Raw genomic sequence first — 21,425 nt, 5'->3', positions numbered from 1 at the left:
CCCATTAACTGAAAGGATTTTGGATAAAGGCTAAGAGCCCTTTCAGGAGTGGCGGATTTGTAAACGTCCAGATCCATAAATGAAGGGGTACTTTATTGATCACATTCAGTGTATTTAGAGCTGGCTTACTCAAGATTATCCTGTTTATTTAAAGGGCATTTCTCTGAAAAATTTACTGTTAGATTAGATATCATCATATCTGTGTTTATTTATATCAATGTCCAAATAAGTGCAAAACCCAAATGTTGATTATTAGAAAGCCTGTAAAACAGAGCTCCTTATATGACTGTTTTCGACTAGAGGCATTTCAGTGTGGTTGACATTAATAACAAGTAACTACTGGCAAGATGAGAAACTGATGGGGTATAAAAGGCACTGCTGTATTTTTAATATTTGGTGCAATTAGAGAAGAAAATATGTCCTTCTTTTCCTCTTTCTCTCATTATAAGGAAAAAGCTTTACTCTAACCTATAAATTAAAATTACCTCTGGAATTATTGACTGAGATATAAGGGTTAAAGGAGCATATATTGTTTACACAATGGGCAGAAGGGCTGTTCCAAACACTGGAATCCAAAGGAAGATTGAATGCTAAATGTTGCAAAAGTAGAGGGAGTGAGAAGACTAGCAAAGTAGTGTGGCAGTGTTAGATAATTATTATAATATCTGAAAAAATATTATTTATATTTGAAAAAAACTAGTAAAGCAAAGCAAAATTTTACTATGAGGTATTAAAAGACTGTAGTCTGCCAAGGATCTATTCATATCCCTAATTTAAAATTAAATGTATTTTAGTCAGTATTTTTTGTTTCTGTGTCTTATGAAATAGAAATAATTGTGTGGTGTTCAGCTGCAAATTTCTCTCCTTCACTTTTTTCTAATAATTTTCAACGAAACTATAGAGGCTTAGACAGGACTCACAGTAAGGGATTTTGCACAGATGTTGGAAAGAGCTTAAAGAGCAGGAAAATGTTTGTGACTAATCCTTGATCTATATTTAGACTCTGGCAGAAACACAGGAGTATTTCACAGAGGAGAGATAAGGTACAATATTTAATAAATCTGCAAAAATAAAATGTACCAAACAAGTCATGTAAATAGTTATCTTTAATGACTGCTGGTATTTACTTCTAGTACAGTAATATGTGGACACCAACTGACACATTACTAAATCAGAAGCCTATCCTGTTCTAAGTTCATGTGAAGGATGATATTTAGTCTTTCATAATGGAGCTTTGCATAAGCATTATTTCTGTCATTTTCTTAAATGTAGGAACCTGTTGTTTAGGGTCCTGTGCTATGACTGAATGTTAGTACCAACAAAACATGAGCCTTAATCAACCATACCTTTAGAAAGAGGGAATTAGGGAATATGTGTTGAAGTAGGTGAATGCTAATTAATTGCAGAAATGCTGGTATATTATCTTATTTTTGAGCATTTTTGTATTTCTTTCCTAACACCTACAGTTGCCCACTTCACTAACTGGAAAAAATATTTACACTGTCTTAAAAATCTTTTTAATGGAGCTGGTCTGGTTAATTTTCCAGGTTAACTTCTCAGCTTTGTTTAGAAACTAATGCATTTTTGTTGTCCTTAAAGTAGTTATAAACAGAAATATTAATTAAATTATACTGCAAAACTACAACTAATAACACTGATAGTGATTTTTTTACTGACTTTTTATTCTTTTGGACTGTATTGCTTTAGTAATAGTGATTTTTCTGAGGCATTATTATTTGTTAAAAATGTTTTCAAAACAAAGAAGAGCTATTTCCAGTACAGTTCCATAAATGGGTAAGATTATTTAGACATAGTAATACATGGACTTCGGTTCCTTGTGTGCTTGTTGAATATCCTTATTAGCTTTTGAAATAATAGTGATTTTTGTAAGCAGAGAGGGAGCAAGCATTACTTATATTTCTTCCACAAACTGTTAAGTATGGTATTTTCCTCCTGAACTGTGTGAGGTCCTTGCTTCAAAATCACTCCTGGCTACAGTAGGGAACATACTACTCAGTGGGACTAAAAAGAGTTTGCAGAGTTTGACTGGTAGGTTCAAATTTTGTACTTTTTGTATATTTTTTTTTTTAGAAAATTGTGAATGTAAATTATGAAATACTCTAGCTCCATATGAATTTCCACAAAGAAGTCCATAGGAGATCATGCAAGCAAAATAATATGAAAATTACGTAGGACTTTACTTAGGAAGTGTAAAATACCTAAATTAGTTAGTTTAGGAATAATATTTTTTTCACAAAAGCAGCATGACATTTACAGATTAACTGCAAAATTTCTTTTTTTCTTCCTATAACCGTAGCGAAATAGTCTTTCCCTGTGGCTATGTATGCAAATGTTAACATGGTGTCAATGCAACAAAAAACTCTTGCTATTAATTTTTAAAGCCTCTGCAGGTCTGGGGTCAAAAGCACAATGAGTATAGAAGGAGCATACAAGCTAACAAAGAATGAAGTAATTAAAAAACATCAGTCAATTGTATGAATAAATGCAGTGTTTAGCAGCCAATGTTAATTGTCATTGCTCAATTTAATTCACTGGACCTGCATGGATGTAGTCCAGGTAGCAGAATATCGACATGTAAATAATTGCTGAGGTGTGTAGTAATGAAAAATGAGAAGTTGCGTGTACTAAGAGGCAAGCAAATTATTTGTGAAAAAACATTTTTTCTTTCAGTTTGTTTGATTATGAGTGCATATGTAGCTACTGTTTCTATTAGTCTCTCTGCTCTCAAGTGTATTGGAATTTTTATTTCAAGCTATCTAAATTATGCAAATATGAACTCTGCAAAGGCAAAATAATACATATTTTACGTAGGCTTTTGATTAAGTTTTTTAGTGAGCCTGCATCTCTTCAGAAATCATCATCAGACTCTTTCAGTCTAGTGTGCAATTGTATACAAGTGCACATTAAAAATGTGTGATAAATTCCAGCCTAAGTTCCTATTTGTTGTTGGATTTTCTTTATTTTCAGTAACTCCATCAAGCTAGTGAATCTGTGCTCTATATTTATCAGCACGTGGCTGACAGCAGCTGGGTTCATACATTTGGTAAGTATATTTCAAAATACTTCATTGACTTTTTCTCATGGATCATCTACTCTCTGAGCTACTTTATTACCTGAAATTGTCTTGCTCTGGATAATCCCTTAACAGTCTATCTATAGAGTACAATAAAAAAAAAAAGACATCACAGCTTCTCGAGGCTTCTACTCAATACTAATTCTGAATAGTAAGTAATACATCATTAACCTCAGAAATAATATATGAGGCTTGAACTGATGCAAGTTCTTGAATGATTACAATTTACCAGTAGGTGGCAATGTTTCCTAAATAACTACCCGTAGTGCTTCCTGGAAGGGGTTGGCAGAGCTGAAATGACACTGAGGTCCAGGGAAATCAATGGTTGTGCTAGAAAAAAGCAGTTCTGTGTTGCCACGAGAAGCAATGAGATTGCTGACATTCCAGGTAGCAATTTTTTAGAGATTATTTCCTTCTATTTTTATTTTAAAGTTCAAATTTCTTGATGTAGCTTTCAACCACCAATAACAGATTTTTGCAATAGATTTTTGTTCTGCACTTAACAATACCTGAAAAACGTAAGATAGTATAAAAGTACGTATGAGCTCATAAATTTGAATACTCGTATATATGATAGGAATATGGCAATTGTGTATTTTAAACTAGTAGCTTTTACTGATTTGTTTGGTAAGTATAATTAAATATGGTTAAGTGTGTCCTTTAAATTTTCTGATCAACTAAGAATCAGGAAAATTTTGAGTTACTAATAGTAATAAATTATTTAGGAATCCTTTTGGAATGATATTATGATTTAATTATATTGTAGTTAGCCCAGAGCAATTTAATTACCTTGAGCTGCATCCAGCTATATAAGATTAATTTCTAAATGTTTATCTTCTTGTTATACCAGATAGTAATTTAATTTTCACTATTATAAAGATGCACTGAAATTTTGGACGTTTTTGTTTATTATATATGAAAAAGAAAAGAAAAAGGAAAAGAAAAGAGAAAAGAGAAAAGAGAAAAGAGAAAAGAGAAGAGAAAAGAGAAAAGAAAGGAAAAGAAAAGGGAAAAGAAAATAAAAAAGAAAAGGAAAAGAAAAGAAAAGAAAAGAAAAGAAAAGAAAAGAAAAGAAAAGAAAAGAAAAGAAAAGAAAAGAAAAGAAAAGAAAAGAAAAGAAAAAAGAAAAAAGAAAATAAAAGAAAAGAGAAAAGAAAGGGAAAAGGGAAAAGGGAAAAGGGAAAAGGGAAAAGGGAAAGGGAAAGAAAAGAGAAAAGAAAAGGGAAAAGAAAAGGGAAGAAAAGAAAAGGGAAGAAAAGAAAAGGGAAGAAAAAAAAGAAAAGAAAAGAAAAGGGGAAGAAAAAAGAAAGAAAAAAGAAAATCGAAAAGAAAAGAAAAAAAAGAAACAGCTTTTACCTCGGGAGGGAGGGAATACTGTTTTCTAGGATTTGGATTTTGTTGTTTGTTTTTATTTTAATTTTTGTTTTCAGCATAAGTTTCTCTGTTCTACTGTAGGAATCTGCAAATTTTAAGCTTCTTACTTTGGAAAAATTTTAGAAGGCATGCTTCTTTCCCACTGATTAATTTGTAACTTTGTCACATACAATAGCTGGCTTCTTGCAAATGTAATAGTGTATCACTAAACTTGACATGTCACTGTTAATAGCTACATAATGCTTTTAAACAAAAGCATAAGAAGTATAAACATTACAAGATTTACTCTGAAAAAGTTCTGAACGGATTGTTGTAAAATGAATTTACCTAGCTGAACTAATAAATTATATTATTTAGTCGTGAATGGAAATGATACTTTCCATAAGTAGTATGAATGGCAAGCTTACTTATATTGGCAAAAAAACCCATATTGGGACAGGGTTAGGTTCTGTATTTGTTCAAAAGAAATCACAGGAAGGGATCCGGAGTTTATATTATATACCAAATTTTACACATATATATATGCACACATATATCAACAGAGTTGATTTGTGGTACAACTCTATTAATTCACTATATATTTTCTTGTACATTTCAGGTGGAGAACTCAGGGGATCCATGGGAAAATTTTCAAAATAATCAACCGCTAACATACTGGGAATGTGTTTATTTACTGATGGTTACAATGTCCACTGTTGGCTATGGAGATGTTTATGCAAAAACAACCCTTGGTCGCCTTTTCATGGTCTTCTTCATCCTTGGGGGATTGGTAAAAACTCTTCTTTTTTATTTTTTTGTTATTATCAATCTACCTTAATACTTCATCCTGTATATCTCAATGGTGTAGTAAAATAATACCTGACTTTGTGAATTAAAATTAATTATGGAGCTTTTAAATATGTTTAATACACACTGGTATTTTCTGTAATCAATATTTTGGCAGAGCTTATCAAATTAATCCAGTTTAGTACAGTCAGAATTTTTCTAATTCATTTAAATGATTAATGCATGTGAATACATGAAGTGCCTTAATATTACAACTTACAGTGTTATGTGTAGTCCTTTACTTTTTAATGACTGACTGTAGTGCATTTTTTGAGGCTGCTATTGATACTTAAAGGCACTTTTGCGGTTTCAGAAGTCCTACCCACCCTTCTGTGTTCCTTCCCAGAATTCCAACAAACACTGTGGCTTTGGACTGCCTTAAAGAGCAGCTTGCCTGATCCCGATGTTGGCAAACCACATTCTCTTTAATTTCAAACATCCTTTCATGTCATATAGCACAATTTTAACTCACAATTTATCACATGGCCATAACCAGTATCCTTTTATATCAGCAAATTCTTGTGTTCTTTGTCCAGTATGTACATAGCACCGATGTTACTAATTGTCTTATGTTGGCTTTTCTGTTATTTATCAGTATTAGTAATATTGTAGGACTTGTTGCAACATTATTCTCTAAAACAACAAGGTTTATTTTAATATTTACACTGTGTAAGGTAAGTGTTTTATGGATGATTCACAATATATATTGTGCATGTACATACGTATGTATATTGTTACTTTCATATATTGATTTCATATATCCATCTTACAGAGGTGATATGCATATAACTAAAGTTATGAATGCCATATGAGACACACACAGATACATATATATAACTATATATGTGAGCATAAATATATGCATTCCCATCTATGTTTATTAACATACTAAGACAAAGACCATGTCACATGGCAGTAGCTCTTCGAAGTATCCAGCCACAAGGAAGATGTTTGTTGGACAAAACATGGCAGAATAATTTTTATTTTCTCCTCAAAACCTTTTTTCTATCATGTGCTATTCCAATCCTTTTAAAAACATAAACTTTTGGAAAAAGTTTTTTTTTGGGACGGGGGGGTGACATTTTTGTTTCTTGACAGGGAGAATAACCCCTGATTCCATCTTGGTTTTGACTCCTTTTGAATCCTAATCATGGGGGAAAAAGTCTGTCTTTTAAAATAGAAATGTACCAGTAATGATAATACTTAGTTTTGGTTTTTGCAGTGGAGCTTGGATAGGTTTTTTCCCCTCTCCTCTTCAGGAAGAATTAGACATAACTGTATTTTATGATTAGATACCTGTTTGAATTAATTTTGTTCTTGTTTCGTTTTGTGTGCCTATTTTTCTTCTTTTGACCATTTTTTTAATTTATAAGGTGTGCATCTTCTCCAAGACCAACTTTTGCATTGAGCTCTCTTGTTTTGTTTGATAAGAACTTTTACATTTTTTAAATTTTCTTTTTGAACAACTTCATAGTTCTAATTCTTTTGCATTTTCAGATCTTAAAGATATAGATCTTCTGAAAATATTCATCATCCCCCTTTCTTTGGCCTCTCTTTTTAGTCTTTTCTTCTGTCTCCTATCTTCTTCTTAGGCCATGTTTGCCAGCTACGTCCCTGAAATCATAGAGTTAATAGGAAACCGCAAGAAATATGGTGGTTCCTATAGTGCGGTTAGTGGAAGAAAGTAAGTATCCCAAGAGGCTCTGCTGCCTCTGCTGCAGTAGAACACTCTCTGCATGCCATTTTCTTTTTTTTTTGTGTTTTTGTTTCATGCATGTAGGCAATGTTTGCTCGCTACGTGCCAGAAATTGCTGCTCTCATCCTTAATCGGAAGAAATACGGCGGGACTTTTAACTCAACCCGAGGCAGAAAGTAAGTCAAAAGAGACCAGGTGTGGTTGTGTGACTTTAAAGAGCCCCTGAAGGTGGTAACAGCTGACTCACAGCTTGTAAGGCTGTATTGCTTGATATCAGATGTTACCACTGGAGAGTTGTCACACTATAATTAGAGACCTGGGCTATGCTATGGTACAAGTCACAACATTTTGTCCCTACTTCAAGAGAACGTGGATACCACTAGGACTACACTGACATATCTTGTAAAAAATGCTGATATTGCATATGCAGTTACCTTCTGGATCAAGTTTAATTTGTCACTTCAGAGTTTTGGGCGTTGGATTATCATATGGTCATCTCTTAACTAAGTGGCAATGATAATTTTCAAACAACTCAGTTATTTAGAAAACTTGAGTTTACTGGAGTGCAAAATATGAGATTTATGTGGATCAGGTTATTCCATTAGACTGACCATCAGAATTCTGATAGTGCTGTTTCTCATTGTTCAAACAGGAGATTCAGATCTCATGGAGCTCCTATTGATTTCACATGAATATTGCAAATGCTTGTGGTTTTAGGATCTGTGACCAGGGATTTTAAAGTGATTCTCTTCCACATACTGCATAAAACCTACCCTAAGGCGAGCAAGTAGTAGCCTTAGTATCAATACAGTATGGAAAAAAAACAAACCCATAAAAAATTATTTTTATCTGGTATCAAAAGTTAAATTTTATTGGACCACATTAGCTCATTATATTTCTATTGAAAGCCTGCTTGTTTTCTTGACCAAGTTAAACCCAGCTCTTTCTGGCATTCCCAGCATCTAGACCTGCTGGGATATAGCCTGTAATGAACTAGATGTACTTGGCGATGTAGTAGTTTCTCCTCTATATCATCATTATTGTTGCCATCTTGTGTTTCGTTGCATACCATTGTGACATTCACTGGTAGAGATATATTTGCCCTAAAAGACTAGTCATATAGAATCCTGTCCATAAAACATAAAGAAGATACTGCAACCAACACATCTGATTAATTGTTCCTCTCCTTATTTGAAGAAGATATGTTTTTTACTTAATTTCTTTCAAATCATGATCCATGCCTTGTTTTATAAATGTGGATTATGGTTTTATCAAGTTGTTTCTTCACTCTGTGGAGCAAAAAGACTGTAAAACGGAGCTAATTCTAGAGTACTGTTTTACATCACTGGGTAGATAAATCGAAGGGTTTTTTTCTTTAGTTATAGCTTATACTATTGTATGTTCAATAAGACTCAAGCAGATAGATGACACAATTGAAAAACTTCAGTACTTTCATTTTTTGAGATACCTTCAAATGTCTAAAGTTATTTTTTACTGTAAACGCTAATGTTGGAAACTTACATCGTAAGTCACTTACCCAGATTAACAAAATTCCTTGATTGATTTCTGAGAAAGAGTAGTATCATTAACTTCCCAGAATGCTTATTTTTTGACAGAGGCCTACTCTGTTCCACGTTTGTATTCATACTTGGTTTCTCAGAGAAGTTTTTCAACCACCGAACTTACACCTCTGTTTTTGAGGCTCCAAGGGAGTTACAGCAGAAGGGAATACTTTACATACAGAGCTTTAGTCTCTCCCCTTTTACATTGTCACTAGTACCCAGCATTGCTCAGATGTCTCTAAACATGGACCTGATCTTCGGTCAGAACCCCACATCCTGAAAAGTTCAACTCCAGATTACAGGCTTCTGCTAGCTTTGGGACGTGCTTAACCTTACTTTTTCACTGTTTCTTTTTGTTTTTATTTATATGCACTATCTGCTTGTTTTTAGCTTTCACTGTTGTCAATGCTTTCTCTGCGGATCTCTACTGCCCATATAACTTATCATTTGAAACTCAACTCTATCATCAGCATACAAACTGTTTGATTTACTTTATGCATTGTTTTCTGGTTCAGTTGTAAATTACTAAGTAGTTGAAAGACATCCTTTGCTCATGTGGGTCTTTCATCAGAGAATCTAAGCTTGTGAACTGCACAGTAAAAAGCCATTAGCACCCCTTGTTTGATGTTGCTTTTGCAGTCAGTAGAACAAGATTGATGAAATGTTATGTTTGGCCAAAATTTAAGTTTTCATTTGGAAATTCAGTGTTGAGAGAAAGGATTGTCAGAACCAATAAGTTTTCCTTTGCTTGTGATATGGGCATGTGGCAGTAATTAGCAATATAAGATCTTTAGTTGAGCAACCAAGTACAGATTCTGGCAGCAAACATAATGAGAAACTACAGTTGTACTATTCCTAATGACAGAAAGTTTCCAGATAGAATTAAATGCATGTACAAAATGAAAGCAGCTAATTTTTGTTGAAAGATGTGGTTTCAACTCTTAAAATAGCAAATGTATATACTTTTTAACTTTCACCAATATAGTTAAATACATAGGAACTGCTTTGTAGCATTTATATATATGTTTATACTTGTTGCCTCATGAACTATGTGGAATAACATGCTTCTATATTATGTAATAATATATCTTATTATCTAAATTAAACATTTAGATGGGAAGTTAAAATTAACTTGATTATATATGTCTTGAGGATTGCACTTACATGGCTTTGATAATAAGAAGAACCTTGCTATAGAATTGTAACTATTGAAGCATCTAGAAAGTATGCATAAAAATTATTTCTACAAACTCCATTTACTAAAGAAGAAAAAGAACAAACACATGAGCAAGTTTGATCTCACATTTCATTTTGCTTTTCAACCAATAAAGTCCCCATAAGAAACCTCATAAACTGTATTTTAAAGAGTCATAAAGTATACAGGAATCCTTTTGCACAATAAATAAGCTTCCTTCTCTCTTAGATGAGACAAACACATACAGAGTTTGGGAACAAAAGTAGTTTGTAGGCAGTATGCAATTATCACTTGTTACATTTACTAGATACAAGGTAGTTTTGTTACAAAAGTCCATGTGGATTTTTAATTTTTAAATTTAATTTATAATCTGTGCTTTGTAATGAAACTTCTAAGGTCCATAGTACCCAAAGTAGGACTTTTATTACAGTCTTTGATTGAAGTTTCACCTGTTAAATAAACAGCAGTACTTGCTAGTGCATATATACCAAAATGCATACCAATACATCTATACAAAATGTGACCAAGACCAAACATATACATTTAATTACAAGCAGGGTAATGTCTTTGGCACAAGAAGAAGTTACCAAAAAAGATAACAATCCTTGTCTTGAATTTCAGATTTGTAAGCAATAGTATCTGCTCTGTAGGTAATGAGATTAGTGTTGAAAAACTGTTTTGCTACTGTTTGCAGATCAGCTTGTCAGAAGACTCTGTAATGTTTTTACTATGTGCCCTGATACACCAGAATCAGATAGTCAGTAGACAAGAAAAAACTGGCCTTCTTAGTTGAGTTTTACTAGCAAATGCTTCTTGTTATAGTCACCAGTAAATACAAAAAATACAGAGAATATCAGACTGTATTTATGAAGACAGGAAATAGTTGATATTAAATATATTTATATGTTGCTAAGATGTAACTGGGAAATAAAATTCAAGCATGAAAAGCAATTGGAACTTTAAAAATATTATTTTCTAATACTGCTAAGAGGTATCGTAGGATGACGGTGATGCGTGTTCCAATATTTTCTACAGTCATACATAGTTTTTCTGTTGTTTCATATCAGCAATTCAGTCACTACCATTTCTCCTTCCTGTGCATGGTTTTATGTTTTGTGAAATACTTTTTGCAAAGCAAGTACTTGCATATAATATTCTTTACATATTATCCAATGTTGTTCTGGTCTCTGTAAAAGTAGGTAACAATGTAACTTCCTTTCTCTGTAGGACAGTTGGCATATTTTTATTATTAATAGACTAGCAACTACCTGTGAGAGTTTTTGTGAGATTTAACAGACTCAAGTTTATGCTTTCTGAAGATGAGAAATGCTTTTAAAATGCAAAGTGGACAAATGAATAATGAAGGTTAAGTCTTATTAATTGCTTCATCACCAAGCATTATGTCATCACACGGAAAAACCTCTGCAATATTATGTAGGACATACCTGCCTACATTTTGAAACTTAATAGATCACTAAGAAATAACTAATGAAAACATACTTGAAGCAGTTATATTCAGGTAATATTACAAAGTTAATTAGTGACAAGATAGTATCGTTATGAACAGATAAAGTAGTTTGTAATGACGAAATAATGGATGCAAATACTGAAATGGTATATAGCTTGAGTATTAGTAAGATTTCCTCTTAGCCATTTTGCTTAATAATTTTGAGGTCATCAGCTGGTTCCTTACACCCTATCTACATCTAGCTCTTTTCTTTTTAAAGCTTTCAATTTGGCTTTCTCTCTTTAGGCTGTTTCTGTAATGTATCTGTAGAAGTCATGAAGTTCATGAAGAATTTAAGGGTTTATTTTAAAGTGAGAGTTTTAAAGTGAAATACCATAGAAGGATGGAAAAGTATTTGCCACTCTATCACTGTAGCTCATAGACTGTTGATTTTGGAATATAGAAATAAACCTACAGGCTAGTTCATGCATGCATACCTTTGGAAGACTGGAAGAGGCAGTGATGACCTTGGCTTTGGATGATTTTCTGAAGTACTCCAACTATCTTAACTATAAAGTTCAGGCTTTAAGTCTTATGGGGCAGAGGTTTTCCTCAAGAAATTCTGGGTTTTAGATAAGAAGAGTTCTGCTGTTGCACTGCCTTTGAGATATTTGGCACTTACACATTCATTCCTAGCCAAAATAGGACTTAGAAGAACATTTGCGTTATAAAAAGAAAAGAAAATCATGATTTGTTTATTTATAACATTCATATTACTCAGGGCTGGTCTGAGATTTGGTTGAAGATCCAGATTTGTTTTGCCTCTATTATTATTCTGCATTTACTTATTTACTTGAGAATTAGGATTGTTCTTATTCAGATGTTTCATTTCTGTATTCATGGGTTCATATGATCAGACTGGTTTTTAATTCTGTGAAATATTTTCCAGTTGAAGACATTAGCTTATTGTAAATCAGCCTGCATAAAGTTCTAGAAAGTATTTGGAAAGGACATTTATAAACTGATGGACAGAAAGAGAGATTGGATAACTTAATGATTTTTTTTTAGCCTTTCCTGTACATTGAATTATTAACTTTTAATTCCATGAAGCAAATTATTTTTGCCGTTTTCATGCAAAACTGCTATCAAATCCAATGAAGACTCCTTATGAGGGCAGAGAGGAGAACATTTTTTCACATGGACAGATATTGGTAGAAAAAGGAATTATTATTTTATATACATGTATGTGTCTATATAAACTGATTATCTTGTGCCAGTAGTAAATATTTATGCTAAACCTTTAAATTATGAAAATATTTTAAAAAAATCCAGAGGCATTACCATTTTTAATATGTAAGATTAAAAGTTATATTTTAATGAAATCACAGGTTTTTACTGTATAAGCTATTAAAACATCTTTTTTGTCTTCTCTCATGATCTGCTCTGCTTCCCAGATATTTCTTCAGATTTCTTATATTTACAAGCCATAAATTCACGAATCATCAACATATCAACAGGAAGAAGCATCTGTTAAAGATTCCTTCCAGAAGGAAATATGGGATTCAGTAACTAAACTTCACAGAGAAAAATAAAAACTGTAGACAGATAGATATGGTAAACAGAAAGACAAACAGATAATTGAAGTTGACAGGCCATCTTGGACTCATTAGACATTTGAATTTGATTAAAAATTAGAAAAAAAACCCAAGGCTTATACAAATACTTTGTCAAAGGTCCATTTGCTGCAGTAATGAGAGGCGTAGCTCCAAAGAAAGTGACATTAGATTATTATATTAAATAATTTGATACAATATGTAAGATATTATTTCCAGTGGGATGAGAATGTAATAAGAAAATGTGACACGGATTGTATTATGATCCCCAGGGGTGTCTCTATTTCCCATCTGCTAGCCATTCTTCTAAGGCCACTGTTTCAAATGAAGTTTCACTTAGTGATAAAGAAAATTTGATGAGTGTCAAACAGACTGACAGAACTAATAGGATAAACTTTTTTTTTTTCAATTTTGCATACTTATTAGACTATATGCATTCTTATGAAAGCAAGAAAGGAAATGTGGGAAGTGACATATTATGACAATAACAACAATATTATGACTTAAAGATGTGTATTCTAGGTCTCAAAACACATTCCATTCCTACAAAAACAGCACTAATTTTATATTTCTGGTTAAAATTGTCAGAATTTCAACTTTTCATTCTCTCTGCCTAAACTTCAAAAGAATATTTGGGTTTGGCATCAAAATAGCAATTGTTGCTGTCCAGATTTTGACCCAAGAAATACTGAATTTGGTTTATAAATCTGCTATCTACCATGTTCTACAAAATCTACAGGTCATGACTTTAACTGTGGACATTCCAAGGAGTGCAGTGTGAGATGGCAGAAGTTGTGAAATAATCAGCAAGTGGTGGTGAACTAATCAGCAAGTCTAGTGAATTGTGACTTTCTGTTTTCACTCAAGTTCTGTTGCAGAAAATTAGTCATGACATTTTGGGTGATTTCTATGGAAAGAAATGCATTTGCTATGGTCATGAATGAAATGCTGACAAAATCTTAAAGCCTTTACTAACTCCTGCATTGCTTATGAAGGATTTAGTTATTTTTTGACTCACTGAGCATTTAAAAAAATAGGTAAGGCAATTTGCAAATTAGTAATGGTGGCAACATGGAAAGCAATTTATTTAAGGGAAAATACTTCAAATTTATTTCAAAGGTAATAGCAGGGTGTCCTGTCAGTGTTTGATATCTGCTGTACAAAATATTACAAAAAGGAAGTTCAGGATTTGGAGGGATTAGAGCAGTAGATTAAGGTCTGTTTGCAACAGAGATGCTAATACCAGAGATGTGTTTTACTCCTGTATTTTACTGTAAGCTTTCTAGTATTGACTTCTTGTGCATAGTATTTAGCAGTTTTTCCTTCTATTTATACTAAATTATTCACTTATTTCTTACAGTGATATAGCTGTGTTTTGTCAGAATGTTGTGGTATTTTTTATGAAAGCAGAAATATTCTAGATAATATTACTATCAAGACTGAACGAAAGGATGAATATTCATCCTTTACTTTAAGCTACAGTGGAAGGCTCTTCACTAATCCTGGCAGACCCTGACAGAAACAAATCACTGTGCTTTCTTCTTATTATTGCCATTTCAGAGGTATGCATCAAGCAAAGAATATTAACTTTTATTTCTTAACTTATATTTCTTAACTTACTATATAGACAAGCATTGCGCAATCCCTTGGATCATAAAAATGTAAGATAAACTCATTTAGCTATAACTGAGCAAGGAAGTTGAAATAAACAAAGCAACTCACAATAAACCACTTATAATAGCATGCTGTTGCAAACAGACCTAGGTGCAACCTCTAATATGCAGTTTAAATAAAAGAGTGTGCTATTTATCTAGAGTTAAAGTATCTGAAATGCACTCTATTGGCCTGTTCTGTAGTAGAAAACTCACTTAGGTGGGCATAAAATATTTGAGGATCTGTGTAAGTGAATGCTTCTGTACTATTTCTATGTACTTCTAAGCAATTTCTAATATTAAAGGTTATATTTCTCATATTTAAAGGTTGCCAGGATATTCATGACCACTAATATTCACTGAGCAAGACTGAAACCTGGATTTGTACAAAGGCACTTGATATAGTTTTGTAGCTGTAATAATTCACCACCAATTAGGGTTGTGTGTGACTATGTTTGTCACACATTAACAATCTTATGTTGAAGTTAATTTGAAATTATTCCTTCTTGATTCTTAATTTTAAATACTTGCATTGATCACAAAGTAAGGTAGTATCTGTATCAGAGGTAATTTTCAATTGCCTGAAATTAGTGATTTCTCATTTATGTTAATCTGATGCATGATCCATTCCTGTTCCACTGATCTGTACTATGTATCATATACTGAATCTAGCTCTTTGAGTGTTTTCTGCTATTAACTAATTCCTTTTTCTTTAATCACAATATAAGAGAGATTCCAAAGAGCATGGAACTTATTGGAGAGGCCAGATATTATCACAGCAGCTCATTTTCACTCTGGTTCCTAAATCGTTGACAGCTGAAGTTCTCAGGTCCAATTTACAGAAATTAAAGGTACCTCAAACACGTTCTCACATACTGTAATCACATCTCCAGTCATATTCTTTTATACATTGAATGTTAGTACATATTTGAGTGTCAGTGTTTTTGGCTTCTCAGTAACTTCAACGCTTCTGAAATTTTTAATCCTACAAGAATAAAGAGAATAATGAAAATGTACTTTCTAACAAACAGTCAATGGAGAACAAATTTTAAAATAAAGTTGTGGGATGTTACACGCTTGCAGACACTTTGCTGTATCCTTGAATAGTTCTGACTTATCTCCTTTGTAATAGAAGATTTCTAGAGCCTGATTTGAGAATCAGAGTGAATAAATAGAGAGCTTACAGTTGAATTTAAAAGAAAATCGTGTCTTGATTTCAGAGTATTTTGTACTCTATCTTCACACATATGAATGACTAATGCAAGAAGGTAAGTTTGTGAGTAACACTTTTTAGTTTAATACCTGTTAGAGTTTGTTTGTTGTTTTTTTAAAAAACATAGTCTGTCTTTTATTGGTCCAGAAATGTCCATTCTAGATAAGTCATTCTCAATCTTAGCTTTTGTTATACATACAGTACATAAGCAAGATTTTTTAATAGTTCAAATATCATAACATATTGTTCTGGCTAACTATACACATTGGGTAAATAAATCATCCTTAGAGGACTGTCCTTGGGTTCAAGCCTTCTGTGAAAAAAAGAGAAAACCATGAAATCATGACTGTACAGCATCTATTACTCTATCTGTATTAATCTGAGAGGGGATTTTATATTAAAATAAGATGTGTTTAACCAAGTAAGAGAGACACACATAAGCACATGCATAAAGTTTTCACTTAATTGAACTGAATTAATAGAATTTTAAATAATGTTAGGTAAATCAATTTAAATTTAGCATGAGCAGCTAGAAGTGGATTGTGAACTGGTATATTTAAAGAATGCATATCACAAATAGATAAATAAGACAGCCATATGTAGAGTCTGTTTACATTTATTGACTTTTCTTAATAAGAAAAAGTGACTGAGACCCCTCCTTTGTTAAGGAAAATCAGTTAGACTTTACAAGAACCTGTTTACTTCAACCACAGCAGACTGCTGCTGGTATATAAAGAAAGAATTTAAATGGGCAATAGATGAAGGCATGATCAGAACACTAACCAGAAAGACCATAAAGAGATTTGGGCATATGTATTTGATATAAATATTATAGTTTTATAGAGACATCTAGATCAGGATGTGCCACACTTCATTTAGTTACTTGACAAGTGAACAACATGTATTCTCAACTGAATGCTGAACAGAATTTTGTATTTATTATCTTTGATTTATTATGACAGACTAGTTAGATGGAGTTTTCTCAAGTTCTTTATACTTGTTCCAGTAAAATGGTTATAATTTCTTTCAAAATAAACAGGCAAAAGATTTGCCTTATGTATTGTGTCATCTGAAGGAAGAACCATGCAAAGGTCCTTTTTGAAGAATCCTATTCACAGTGGATCTGTTTTCATTTACAGTGCTGTTTACATGGATTAACTGTATATTCTCAATTATCTAATGTCAGAATTATGGAGGTCTTATCTTTTACTTATTTATTTTTTTTCTTCCTGAAACTGTTTGTATCTGTGGTAGCTTTGGACCTTCTAGCACCATTTTTGTTTACCTTATAAGAAGCTAGTGTATTTTTAGCAAATGTATCATGATGTCAATAGTTGAGGGGAACAAAATTAGGTAGAGAATTTCAGCTATGTAGAATCACAGTTGAAATAAACTGTGTAGAACTGTACTGATTTTTCATATTTGGTCATTGTACTTAATTTTGAGACATGTAAGTACATATGAAAGAGAATGGATTAGTCTGGCTTTATTGATTGTTAGGAAATGGCTCCTGATAAGCTTTTGATTCTCTGTGGAAGATTATTTTTGCAGCATCAGAGTCATTTGTTTATCAATAATAGTATCTATCAATCAATCAGTTTAACCTCTGATACATGATACCAATGACAGATATTACTTACAAGGAATATTAGTCCTTCTCCTGAATACTTATCAGCAATAAGAATGTCTAAATTTCTGAATCATAGTTTTCAGTATTGTAATGGTATTCCTAAATTTTGGTTTTAAAGATTAACAAAAATAAATGGAAATCGTAATTTAGCTGAGTGCTGTATTACTTTTCAGATTTTTCATAAACAAAAGATTAATTTTCAAGGTTACACATTTTTGTTGACCCAGAATTATTAATACAGTATCTTCCTACCAACCAACTTCAGCCGAAAGCAAAAGATATCTAGTATGTTGGCTTTACTTAAACTTTCAGTATGTGGAAAAACAAATGGGTGGTATATGGGAAGTGAATGGTTATTGGAACAAACAGAGGAAGTTATAAATCTTAAAATCATATACAGGACAGATTGGCACAATATAAGCTTTCCAGGTTTTCTTAAATAATGTACCTAATAACTCTCTCTGGGCAAGGAGGAAATCTGTTTCCAATTCCTTCTACTTCCAAGTAAAAATATTATTTATGTCAGAAGGAGATTACTGGGGGGGGATTTTTCAACCAAAACTTAATGCAAGTATCTCATGAGAAGATATTCTTTGAAAAACAGGGGGTTTTGTTGTAATCCCTGCTCAGGACACTGGCTTGCACTACATAAGTACAGCAAAGAAGAGAGCAACAGATCATGTCCAGCTCCAAATCAGAGTGCTAAAATGAAACCACAGATGCTTTCTGATGCTTCCTAAAGAATAAGTCTTGATGCTCAAATGCAAGAATATTTGACAGTCAAATGTTTTCTTTTCATTGGAGCAGATTGCTATGAAACCCTACTGAATGAGAATCATAACAAGATTTAATTATTGTACCAAGTGCATCTGCTTTTAGCAGGAGATTATTGGAGTAGGTCTCTTCTGGAGGTCTTTTACAATCTGAATTATCTTGTAATCTTATTTTTTTATGAAAACTTCTGCACTAGAGTAATTTTGGTTGCACACTTTATCTGGCTGGTAGTTTTTTCTCTTTGGTTTACCCATATTTTTAAAATGTGGACACTAATTCATGACAGAAGAGAATCCATATGAAGTGAAATCTCCCAGGAAGGAAGTAAATTTTCTGTACATGAGTGCAGTGTAGCACAAGAGCGTTCAGGAAGAGACTTTGGTAAAGCCAACAGAACAGGATCTGTATAAAACAGTTGCCTACAAGAATAATTTTTTTTTATTAAAAATAATGCATCAACTATGCAATTGGAAAGTTCAGTCTCTTAATTATTAGTAGATGGAAAGATTTGAAGAAAATAATACCCATACTTTAAAATTAGTAATCTTGAAAAACATGAACAGAGAGTATGAGGAATACAAATTAATTTTTTTGCTAGTGTTTATCGATTTCTCGAACCTTTGCAGCTTTTGATGCTAGATGGGTTTACACTCAGGAAAAGTGACCAGACAGCTAGAACTTTCCAATATGTTAGTGTAATGTAGTGTATCAAACACAGTCTGTTTTCAGTTTAGACCTAGTATGCTACTCAGATTTTAAACATCTTTTCAGGACCTGAACTTTCTTGGGTTTTTCCATTTACATTGATATATTGGATGCAGATTCATCCATTTGGTGAGGAGTGAATCTTAGTGTTTGAAATCATATTTAACTGTCTGTGTCAAAGGTTAGGTTGACCTAACTGTGTGTTCAATAACACACACGCACACAGTGCTGGCAACTCAGGCAATTGACCACTAGAGAAACTGAGGAAGAGTGTTTCTGAAGTGGGAAATATAGTCATGGTTTTATCCAGTACAGAGGCTCCTGCAATCTCTGCCAAGCTGCAGAGATCCCAGAGGAAACCTCTTAAGGACATCTTGCACCAAAAAAGATTATGTAATATGTTTTAAATCTTTTTTTTCTGATATTGTACTTACCACCTCATAAAACAAGAAAGCTTTAACTCAGATATTTTTGTGGTTTTAAGTGTTTATAGTCAGAGAACTCAGTGCTCTGCACACTGACTGCACCAAAAACTTAAGTTAAAATTGAGCAAAATCTTACTGAAGCCAAAGCAGACACTCTGGATAGCTAGTTTAGCGATAGAAGTTCATAGTATTGAGTCCTATGTTAAATACAAACCAGCATGATCAGAGTCTCATATAAACATATATTCCTTGCCTGTTAAACAGAATGAAACCATTAAAGTTTCTGACTTCTGCTTTCTCTAAAATTACATCTGAGTCCTGGTGATGTCACTAAGAACTCATGCAAAAGGAGTGTTTATCATATTTCTAAGTAAAGCTTTAAAACTCTGTTCTTTGCTACTTATAATTGGGGTAATCATAGAACATTATCATAAGGTGTGCTCGACTGGTATATTAGTTCATTGTGTTTTGCTTTTCTAGTCACCATCTGAACCACTGCAAAAGTAGCAGTACATGATGGTGAAATTGTTCACTGTATGATGCATATTACTGATTTATTCTTTGTTCTGCATAATTATCTATCTTCCAATGAGTTCTATGCATTTTCCACACACATTTCATGAAGCGTCAAACTATGAAGCAAGAACAGACTCCTATTATAGCCTATTACATAAGTAATCGTTGCCACTACCTGTTATGTGTTGTTTCCTGCAAATGAGGTTTCTGCATTGCTGAGTTTTCCACCGAACAATTATGAAGTAGGTGAGATGTGGATGGTCTACTTCTTATCCTTGGAATTACTTTGCTTCACATTTGGCAGCTCAAGTGCCAAATAATTTTGTGAAATTGTGTGTTTGTGCATAGACTGTATGACTGTAATGAAGTTGGTTTTCTGCTAGTTCAGGAATTGTAGCTATACCACCTTGTCCCTCTTCCTGACGTCTGTGAGCAATGTGGTTATTGGAAGTGTTAGCAATAGGTATATCAAAATCACTGTCTTAAACCCATGACAGTAATCGAAGCCAGGGTTGAGTTTATTCGACAAAGGAAGTTGTGAGACAATGTAGGATATTCTAATCACAAATTTTTGTGCTTTGCTTTACAATAATGAAAGAGCAAAGATCCCGTAAGTCAAGAAGGGTGCAATTTCTTAGGCATTTTCTTCAGCCTCTCAATTTAAGATGTAGAATTCAAGAATTTGTATGTAGATATATATTGTGCTTCCATCTCACATGGTCAGATGCATCTAGTTATGGAAATGTGGAGCAGCAGTAACCTTCATGACATCACAGTCTTCGCAAACTTAAGATTTTCTAAGCAATCGATTGCGATGGTGCAATGAATAATGATTTCTTATTGTAAAGTACTCTCCTTGTAGGAGTTTTGGTAGGGAAAATATTTCTTTTATACTCCTTATAGCCTATTATTGGCAAACGGTGCACTGCCTTCATTGTTGTAAGTGTCTGCTTTCAACCGTGGAAAAATATCAAATCATTTTAGGGAGATTTGCTGTCTCATTATTAAACTAAAAATTTAAACAGTAAATATCAGTAAAGGACGTAAAGATGTGAATGAAGATGGGTAAAATAAAGAAATATGACTTTGAAGGGAACTGGTAAATACAGTGTATAAACATATATATAAATGATGCCACCTATTGTTGAATGTGTAACACAGCTTGGCCAAATGGTTTGTTAATAGTGGTCTTTGCAGGTAAGAGTGTATATGTATTTGCAATAGCAAAGCATCATCTGGAACCAATGTTTTCCTTCTGTCTTCATGGAATAGGATCTAGAGAAACATCAAGAAGAGACTAACACTTTTTTTGGCCAATAAATTATATTTTCCTTCTCTGCTTTCTTGCTTGCTTGTTTTACCTTCTCTGCAAGATTAACTCTGATTTTTCTGTAACAGGCACATAGTTGTCTGTGGTCACATAACACTTGAAAGTGTGTCCAACTTCCTGAAGGACTTCCTGCACAAGGATAGGGATGATGTCAATGTAGAGATCGTCTTTCTGCATAAGTGAGTAATTTTTCAAGATTATTCTTACCATCTGTTACTAAAAGTTGTTAAATTAATGTGTAACATTTTTGGGAAGACAGAGGATCTTTCAAGCTCCAAATAACCATTTAATTAATGTTTGCAACTACTTTTGTTAACAGTGTATTTTGTAATTTTTTTTATTTTGTATTTTCTGTAATTTTTTATGATTCATTG

The 21,425-nt window shown here is 32.9% G+C and overlaps 1 protein-coding gene across 1 annotated transcript in view; it reads left to right on the top strand.

Moving 5' to 3' along the window:
- KCNMA1 (potassium large conductance calcium-activated channel, subfamily M, alpha member 1) overlaps nt 1-21,425 on the top strand; it is a gene marked incomplete at its 5' end in the record, with an annotated part of 198,421 nt that overhangs the window by 29,428 nt on the left and 147,568 nt on the right. The window contains 4 exons of the mRNA XM_010179972.1: nt 2,989-3,064; nt 5,067-5,237; nt 6,886-6,977; nt 21,120-21,230. Coding sequence (XP_010178274.1) covers nt 2,989-3,064; nt 5,067-5,237; nt 6,886-6,977; nt 21,120-21,230 — 450 coding nt within the window. The remainder of the gene's footprint in view (nt 1-2,988; nt 3,065-5,066; nt 5,238-6,885; nt 6,978-21,119; nt 21,231-21,425) is intronic.

This window comes from Mesitornis unicolor, unplaced genomic scaffold, assembly GCF_000695765.1.
Source record: "Mesitornis unicolor isolate BGI_N332 unplaced genomic scaffold, ASM69576v1 scaffold10112, whole genome shotgun sequence".
Taxonomy (NCBI): Eukaryota; Metazoa; Chordata; class Aves; order Mesitornithiformes; family Mesitornithidae; genus Mesitornis; species Mesitornis unicolor.
This window is presented reverse-complemented; position numbering and strand designations above follow the sequence as displayed.